This window comes from Bison bison, unplaced genomic scaffold (assembly GCF_000754665.1).
Source record: "Bison bison bison isolate TAMUID 2011002044 unplaced genomic scaffold, Bison_UMD1.0 scf7180017864230, whole genome shotgun sequence".
Classification (NCBI taxonomy): Eukaryota; Metazoa; Chordata; class Mammalia; order Artiodactyla; family Bovidae; genus Bison; species Bison bison.
Genome location: NW_011494802.1, coordinates 1,181,650 through 1,191,391, shown reverse-complemented (window position 1 = coordinate 1,191,391; position 9,742 = coordinate 1,181,650). Strand labels below are relative to the sequence as shown.

The 9,742-nt window shown below is 40.9% G+C and overlaps 1 protein-coding gene across 1 annotated transcript in view; it reads left to right on the top strand.

Moving 5' to 3' along the window:
* The window catches only part of LOC104993052 (phospholipid-transporting ATPase FetA-like), a 73,191-nt gene that overhangs the window by 34,348 nt on the left and 29,101 nt on the right, over positions 1 to 9,742 (top strand). Inside the window, exons 11-12 of the mRNA XM_010846135.1 lie at positions 2,777 to 2,973; positions 6,112 to 6,320. Of these exons, the coding sequence (XP_010844437.1) occupies positions 2,777 to 2,973; positions 6,112 to 6,320 (406 nt within the window). The remainder of the gene's footprint in view (positions 1 to 2,776; positions 2,974 to 6,111; positions 6,321 to 9,742) is intronic.

Below are 9,742 nucleotides of genomic sequence, written 5' to 3'. Positions count from 1 at the left end.
GTGAAAAGGTTGGCTTAAAACTCAACATTCAGAAAATGAAGATCATGGCATCTGGTCCCATCACTTCATAGCAAATAGATGGGGAAACAATGGAAACGGTGACAGACTTTATTTTGGGGGGCTCCAAAATCACTGCAGATGGTGACTGCAGCCATGAAATTAAAAGACACTTGCTCCTTGGAAGAAAAGCTATGACCAATCTAGAAAGCATATTCAAAAGCAGAGATATTACTTTGCCAACAAAGGTCCGTCTAGTCAAGGCTATGGTTTTTCCAGTAGTCATGTATGGATGTGAGAGTTAGACTATAAAGAAAGCTGAGCACTGAAGAAATGATGCTTTTAAATTGTGGTGCTGGAGAAGACTCTTGAGAGTCCCTTGGACAGCAAGGAGATCCAACCAGTCCATCCTAAAGGAAATCAGTCCTGAATGTTCATTGGAAGGACTGATGCTAAAGCTATAACTCCAATAATTTGGGCCACCTGATGGGAAGAACTGACTCATTTGCAAAGACCCTAATGCTGGGGAAGATTGAAGGCAAGAGGAGAAGGAGACGACAGAGGATGAGATGGTTGAATGGCATCATCGATTTGATGGACATGAGTTCAAGCAGGCTCTGGAAGTTGGTGATGGACAGGGAATCCTGGTATGCTGCAGTCCATGGGATTGCAAAGAGTCAGACACGACTGAGTGACTGAACTTAACTGACATGGATAAAGCACAGCCATTAGAACTCATCATTAAAGTTTAATCTGAACCATGAGGAGAAGCCATTCTGTCACATAACTCAGTGAAGAGAAGCAGAACAAAGGGGGAGTAAGATTATGAAGAGTTTTATGGCCCCAGAGAAACCTGCATCACAAAGAATGAAACTACTCAATATGAATCTGCATTAGGCTAGGAATAAAAGCAGATTTTGTTCTTTTTTATCTTAATGCTCCTGCTTTATTCTCTTTCATCCCTCATTCAACTCTCAAGTCTCAAATATTGAATGATATTGAGGGTTTATTACTAACTTTTTAAGTGATAAAAGTATCGTGATTATGTGTTTAAGTAAGATCCTTTAAAGATATATATTAAGTAAGATCCTTTAAAGATATATATTAAACAGTTTCCAAATAAAATTATATAATGTGAGAAATTTGCTTAAAATAAAAGAGAGGACAGAGGAAGAGGAGATTTGGAATAAAATAAAACCAGCCATGAATTGATCGTTGATGAAGCTGGGTGATGGGTACATAGAGGTTCATTATAATATTTAATATCTTAATATGTGTTTGAAGTTTTTTATGATAAAAAAGATTTTTAAATCTCATTTTTTGAGAGTGGTCCTAGTTAGATCTGCTTCTTCTGCCTTAATACTCTTGTCTTCAAAGACTTTTTATCAGTGACTCAAAGTTGAGACCTACAGTTTTCTACCAGTGGGGATGGGTTACTTTGAACAGTTCACACCTTGTGACAAAGGGCATAGGTTTGAAGACCTCTGAGTAGACTTAGAAGTTCACAGTAACAATACATGTCTTCTTTGTAGATATGTGGGCATGTGATGCTGATGGAATGTAAAATTGTATAACCACTTTGGAAAGCATTTGGCAGTTTCTTAAAGAGTTGGGCATTTATCACAAATTATAGAATTCCCTTTTTTCATGGCTGAATAATGTTCCATTGTAGTGTGTGTGTGTGTGTGTGTGTCTGTGTCTGTGTGTGAGTGTGTGTGTATCACATTTTCTTTATCCATTCATCTGTCGATAGACACTTAGATTGTTTCCATGTCTTGGCCATTGCAAATAACGCTTCATTGAACATGGGAGTGGAGATATCTCTTCAAGATAGTGATTTAATTTGATGACCCAAGTGAAAGTGAAAGTGAAGTTGCTCAGTCATGTCTGGCTCTTTGCGACCCCATGGACTGTAGCTCACCAGGCTCCTCAGTCCATGGGATTCTCCAGGCAAGAGTACTGGAGTGGGTTGCCATTTCCTTCTCCAGGGGATCTTCCTGACCCAGAGATTGAACCTGGGTCTCCCGCATTGCAGGCAGATGCTTTACTGTCTGAGCCACAGGGAAGCCCAAAATTTCACTCTATTCCTCTTGCAATTATTCGCCTACTTCAAATCTTTCCTTTGTCAAAGTCAGTCCACACACACTAATATTCTAATTCTTTCCAACCACTTCCCTTAGAGTTCTAGGCTCAGTAGGCACATGGTCTGCCTTCCTATTTTATCATCTTCTTTCTGTAAACATGATTGCTATATTGTCAGCCTTTTACATCCATTTCCTTCTCACCTCCTCACCTGCAACTGCTAAGCCAGTGTCACACTTTTTATACTTTTGTTAAAGTATTTGTTAAAGTATTTGTTAAAGTAATTAAGAGCTTGGGTTCTGGAACTGGTCCAAAACCTGTCTCTCCTGGATAGTAGCCAGATAACTTCAGGCAAAATACTTTTCCATTCTTAATATCAAGTTTATTATCTATTATTAAAAGACGAGAATAATAGTAAATAATACACGTAGAGTACTTAGCACTGTTATTGGCACTTAATACTTAATGCATTTTAGTTACTGTTTTGTCCTATCAAAATCCCAAGGATGACTCCTGCTGGGCTTTCTTTTCTGTCTTGTGGACTACTGCCTAGAGACTGTGAGCTTCAGGGGGGAACCCCCCCACCCTGCCCTCAAAGAAAAGAGAGAAGCTTTGTTGAGGGAGAGACTCCAGATGGTAGAACTAAAGCAGTACATCTTGGATGAAATGTTAATTTAATTCTTTTTTTGATTTCTAGATTTTCCTGTTTTTAGGCTGCATGTGTTTTCTCCTAGCGGTTGGTCATTATATTTGGGAAAACAACAAAGGTTACTACTTCCAGGATTATCTGCCGTGGGAAGACTATGTCTCTTCATCAGTTTTCTCTGCCACCCTTATGTTCTGGTCCTACTTCATTATCCTCAACACCATGGTGCCTATTTCCCTCTACGTCAGGTAGGCTTCTTTGACAGCTGAGGGAGGAGCTGACTTCTTCTGGGGGAGGATACTTCCTTCTTATTCCCCAACTAGACTGTGAACTTTCAGGAAACACAGATGCTGTGCTCTTTAACCTTTTACTTTCCAGAGTGCCTGGTGCACAAAACACTCTGAGAAATATTTAGAGTTTGCATAAATGCTTTCTATGTCCAGAATACTGTGCTAGATACTTTGTGGGTTATATAATAAAAAAATTATTCCTACACTCAAATAATTTATAATGTACATGACTAAATAAGACATACAAACACATGAAATAATTAGAAAACAATGCACACAAATTTTGTGTTAAAGTAAAAGCTAGGCAGCCCCTAGTTTATCAATGACCCAGATTCTAAACAGTCATTTGTAAATGACTCAGAACTCAGAATGCTTTTTCCCCCAGAAACAATGTGGCAAACTGCAGGTAGGTGTGATTGTGACTTAAATTCTGGTTCCTAAAAGATGGAGAAGATGAAGGATGTTTCCTTCCCCTTTTCATGAGCACATTGGAAAAAAATTTGAAATATAGGTAAAATAAGTTTTTACTGTATTCCAATCTCCTTTTTTGAGTTCCAGCATTCCCTTTCACATAAATGCACCCAAACACATTTTCTGCATCCTTTTCGGGTTTTCTAAACCCTACATTGTGGCATCTGAACCCTAAAATCACCCTATATGCATGTGTGCTAAGTTAGCTAAATTATCTTACTAATTAAATATTTATTGAACACCTACTATGTTACCAACAAAGGTACCAACAAAGGTCCGTCTAGTGAAAGCTATGGTTTTTCCAGTAGTCATGTATGGATGTGAGAGTTGGACTATAAAGAAAGCTGAGCACAGAAGAATTGATGCTTTTGAACTGTGGTGTTGGAGAAGACTTTTGAGAGTCCCTTGGACTGCAAGGAGATCCAACCAGTCCATCCTAAAGGGAGTCAATCTTGAATATTCATTGGAAGGACTAACTGATGCTGAAGCTGAAACTGCAATACTTTGGCTACCTGATGCAAAGAACTGACCCATTGGAAAAGACCCTGATGCTGGGAAAGATTGAAGGTGGGAGGAGAAGGGGACAACAGAGGATGAGATGGTTGGATGCCATCACCGATGCAATGGACATGAGTTTGAGTAAGCTTCGGGAGTTGGTGATGGATGGAGAAGCCTGGCATGCTGCAGTCCATAGGGTCGTAAAGAGTCTGAACAACTGAGCGACTGAACTGACTATGTGCCAAGCACTATATTAGGTTACAGAGAAAGATACATGAATAATAATACAGCCCTTCCTCCAGATAAGCTTACAACATAGCCATGGAAACAGATACTTAAGTAAATAATTAAGATACAATATGAAGAATTATGTAATAGAAATTAATATGTGAATGCTATGGGAGCCTAGAAAAGGAATAGGTTGGTTCCACCTACAGAGTCTTAGGGATTTACAGAAAAAAGTAATCATCAAACTGATACATGAGAAAAGAGGAGAATTTACCAATAAGAAAATACGAAAATAATATTACAAGCAGAAAGATCAGTATGTACAAAGGTTAGAGGTTTTTAAAAGCTTGATCTGGTCATAGAACAGTGAGTGAGCCTAGACTGAGGTGTTGGATGGTAATTTAGGATTAGATTCAGGAGAGCCTTCAATGCTAGGTCAAGGAGTTTGGGCTTTATCCTAAGACCAACAGAAATCTTTCTAAGGAAAGAAATAATATCATTAAGTGTCTGAGTTTAGAGAGGTTGCTATGGTGACTGGTCTGGTGAAGGAAGAGAGGGGTCAAAACTCAACACATGAGGACTAATAAAGTCAATAATGAGGGCCTGAGCACCACCTCCCTCATCTCAAACAAAAGATTCATGTTTCTTAATGCAGTTGTCTCAGACAGGGGTTACTAATGAAGCAATGAGATAACACACACTCCAGCCAGTCCATTCTGAAGGAGATCAGCCCTGGGATTTCTTTGGAAGGAGTGATGCTAAAGCTGAAACTCCAGTACTTTGGCCACCTCATGCAAAGAGTTGACTCATTGGAAAAGACTCTGATGCTGGGAGGGATTGGGGGCAGGAGGAGAAGGGGACAACAGAGGATGAGATGGCTGGATGGCATCACTGACTCTATGGACGTGAGTCTGAGTGAACTCCGGGAGTTGGTGATGGACAGGGAGGCCTGGCGTGCTGCGATTCATGGGGTAGCAAAGAGTCGGACATGACTGAGCGACTGAACTGACTCAACTGAAGTATGAATGATGATAGGAAGGAAGGCACTTAAAAAGTCTGCACTGTTTTAAAATGAAGATGCTTGTTAACCATGTTGTTATTTAGTGGCTAAGTCATGTCCAACTCTTTTGTGACCCCATGGACCGTGGCTTGCCAGGCTCCTCTGTCCATGGGATTCTCCAAGCAAGAATACTGGAGTGGGTTGCCATTTCCTTCTCCAGGGGATCTTCCCAACCCAGGAATCAAATCCACATCTCCTGCATTGGCTGAGCCACAAGGGAAGCCATGGAGAATCCATAAGGCGTGTCATTTAGAATAAAAGTGGAATGTGACTAACACAACTGGGAAAATTCAGATAAAATGGAGAGGAAGCTGTTTTAGGAAAAAGCTACCCTACAGGCAAGCTGGGTCTGCTGAGAACTTTATCAGAGGATCAGCTCCAGTAAGCTGTTTCTGAGTCTCACAGATCTTCCCCTTCCTCTTCTGAAACGAAGAAGCACAGTCTCCAGTCTCAAGTATCTCTCTTCCCCATTAATGAGTTTACGTGACAGCAGCAATACCCCTCTAATTAAGCTTTGGCTGCCTTTTATAAACTAGCTCAACTCTGTCAGGCCTTGCATTGTTACAGAATTTTAAAAAATTTGAACGAAGTAGTATAAAGGGAATATGCCTCAGCAAAGTTAATCAGTTTTCTGGTAATAAGTAAAGACTTGAGTGATAATGATCAAAGTAGAATTACAGTGGGTTGGCTAGTATGAAGGGTCCTTCAAGACTGTAGGTTCTGAGAGAAGGTATTCTGATTTTCATTTCTACCACAGGACTGGAAAGAAGGAAACCAGGGGGATGAATTTACTTGCCCTGTGTTGACCCAGGACCCTTCTTTTCTTGCTTTCTCCTTAGTGTTGAGATAATAAGATTGGGCAACAGTTTCTATATCAACTGGGATCGGAAGATGTTTTATGAACCAAAGAACACACCAGCACAGGCTCGTACCACCACCCTTAATGAGGAGCTCGGCCAGGTCAAATATGTGTTCTCTGACAAAACAGGGACCCTGACTCAGAACATCATGATTTTCAACAAGTGTTCAATTAACGGGACATTATATGGTATGCATGTCTTTCTGCTTTCCCTTGGGGAAATTTTACTTTGTGGGTTGTTCTCAGGAATAATCTATCTCTAAATCTGTATGTCTCTAAATTCACATTTACTTACTCTTATAACTTGCTGTCCCCTAAGCAAAGATCACCTAGTCCATTCAGTTCTAACCAAAAAACACTTACCTAGCACATTATAGATGCCATCCATTGTGTGGGACATTGCAAATATGTATAAGACTTAATCTCTGTCTTCAGAGAATTGCCAATGTCTTGGGAATGTTAGTTAATCTCACATTAAATCAGATGGTGCAACCAGGGTGTTACTGAAGCTGCTATTCTCCTGATTCCACTTCAGATCAATAAACAGTCTAGAAAGAAGTCATCAAAGGGTGCTCAGAATTTGATTAGTGTCTCCCTTACCCGGTTGTTCATTTATTTCCTGTGTTAGATGAGCTTGTTTTTGTGATAGTGTTAAGTCTTCATATGTGTGAACATTATGGCAGTAACTAGCGAAGGAAAGCAATCACATCAAAAAAGCTAGAGCACATGGGGTATTCTTCTGGGATGATGGAAAAGCTTTGAAGCTAGAAAGATGTGGTGGTTGTAAAACATTGTGAATGCACTAAATGCCCCTGAATTGTACTCTTTAAAATGTACAATTTTTTAAAAATTTAATAATTAAATTTAAAAATTACAGTTAAAGGATTTTTAAAAGCTAGAGCATTCTAATATTTTCTATTACTCCTGCCAAATAAGTTTTCACATGTATAAACTCTGAAAGATTATTTTTGGGTGTTTGATTTGGGTGAGGATCTTAATTTTCTAACTCATTGTGAGACCTGATCATATGCTAGGTAGGGTTGCAAAGGGTCCTGGGTGTTTCTGCACTTGGCATCAGACTGTCTTCCACCCCCAATCTGTCTGTGCTATCTACTGGCCAAGAACCCTAAGCATTCCAGCACTACTTTAACCTCTCTTCTAGGGGACTTTTCTGATGAAGAGCTTCCTGAGGTTCAAGGTCTCATAGATGCCAAGCCTCCAGGCTCATCTTACTCATACTTAAGGAGAAGAGTTGCACCCCAAGCAGCAGAATTCTTACCATTTGCTTGGAGAAAGGAGCTTATAGGGCACTGAGAGCTACATGGCCTGAGGAGATTTGAGGAGCTTAATTGCAAGTCTAGGATGATAGAATCAGAAGAAATAAGCTTTTAAAATCCTCCTTAGAACTTCCCCTGCAGTCCAGTGGTTAAGAATCTGCCTGCCCAATGCAGGGGATGAGGATTCAATCCCTGGTCAGGGAACTGGGTATATCCCACATACGTCAACTAAGAGTTCAAATACTGCAACTCAAAGATTCCGCTTGTGGCAATTAAGAACTGGCGCAACCACATAAAAGAATTAAATTTTTAAAAATCCTCCTTTATTTTGGGGACTTCCTTGGTGATCCAGTGGTTAAGAATCCACCTTCCAATTCTGGAGACTTGAGTTTGATCCCTGTTAGAGGAACTAAGATTCCACGTATGGTGAAGCAACTAAGCCCTTACACCACAACTACTGAGCCCGCATGCTCTGGAACCCACAAGCCACAACTTGAGAAGCTGGCATGCTGCAACTAAAACCCAACGCAGCCAAATAAATAAATATTTTTAAAATCCTACTTTAAATTACTATGAAAGAAAAGTAAAAGTATTGATCTCTCAGTCGTGTCCAACTCTTTGTGATCCCGTGGACTATAGCCCAACAGGCTCTTCTGTACATGGAATTCTCCAGACAAGAATACTGAAGTGGATAGCTATTCCTTCTCCAAGGGGATCTTCCCAACCCAGAGATTGAACCCAGATCTCCTGCACTGCAGGCAGATCGTATGACCCAGTAATTCCATTTCTAGGTATATACCAAAAAGAGGAAAAAGAAAACAAGGATTCAAACAGAGAGACGTATCCATGTTCATTGCAGCAGTACCCGCAATAGCCAAAGGTGGAAACAACCCGTGTTTCCATCAGCAATTGAATAGGTAAACAAACTGTGATATATCCATTTAATGGAATGTTGTTGTTAATCAGTCACCAAGTCATGTATGCTTCTTCGTGATCCCATGGACTGCAGCACGCCAGGTTTCCCTGTCCCTCACCATCTCCTAGGGTTTGCCCAAGTTCATGTCCATTGAATCAGTGATCATTAAATCAGCCATCCAACCATCTCATCCTTTTGCCCTCTTCTCCTTCTGCCTTCAATCTTTCCCAGCATCAGGGTCTTTTCTAATGGAGTCAGTGGTTTGAATCAGGTAGCCAAAGTATTGGAGCTTCAGCTTCAGCATCAGTCTTTCTAAAGAGTATTCGGGATTGATTTCCTTTTAGATTGACTGTTTTGATCTCCTTGCTTTCCAGGGGACTCTCAAGAGTCTTCTTCAACACTACAGTTTGAAAGCATCAATTCTTCGGCACTCTGCCTTCTTTACTGCCCAGTTCTCACATTTGTACATGACTACTGGAAAGACCATAGCCTTGACTATACGGACCTTTGTCAGCAAAGTGATGTCTTTGCTTTTTAACACACCGTAGGTTTGTCATAGCTTTCCTGCCATGGAAAGTATTCCTGTAATGGAATACTCAGACAGTTCAGTTCAGTCACTCAGTCGTGTCCAACTCTTTACAACCCCATGAACCGCAGCATGCCAGGCCGCCCTGTCCATCACCAACACCCAGAGTCCACCCAAGCCCATGTCCATTGAGTCGTGATGCCATCAAACCATCTCATCCTCTGTCATCCCTTCTCCTCCTGTCCTCAATCTTTCCCAGCATCAGGGTCTTTTAAAATGAGTCAGCTCTTCACATCAGGTGGCCAAAGTATTGGAGTTTCAGCTTCAACATCAGTCCTTCTAATGAACACTCAGGACTGATCTCCTTTAGGATGGACTGGTTGGATCTCCTTGCAGTCCAAGGGACGCTTAAAGTCTTCTCCAACACCACAGTTCAAAAGCATCAATTCTTCAGACCTCAGCTTTCTTTCTAGCCCAACTCACATCAGTACATGACCACTGGAAAAACCATAGCCTTGACTAGATGGACCTTTGTTGACAAAGTAATGTCTCTGTTTTTTAATATGCTGTATAGGTTGATCATAACTTTCCTTCCAAGGAGTTCAGTTCAGTTCAGTCACTCAGTCATGTCCCGACTCTTTGCGACCCCATGAATCACAGCACGCCAGGCCTCCCTGTCCATCACCAACTCCCGGAGTTCACCCAAACCCATGTCCATTGAGTCAGTGGAAGTTCACGTATTGCTGAAGCCTGGCTTGGAAAATTTTGAGCATTACTTTAATAGCGTGTGAGATGAGTGCAATTGTGCAGTAGTTTGAGCATTCTTTGGCATTGCCTTTCTTTGGGATTGGAATGAAAACTGACCTTTTCCAACCCTGTGGCCACTGCTGAG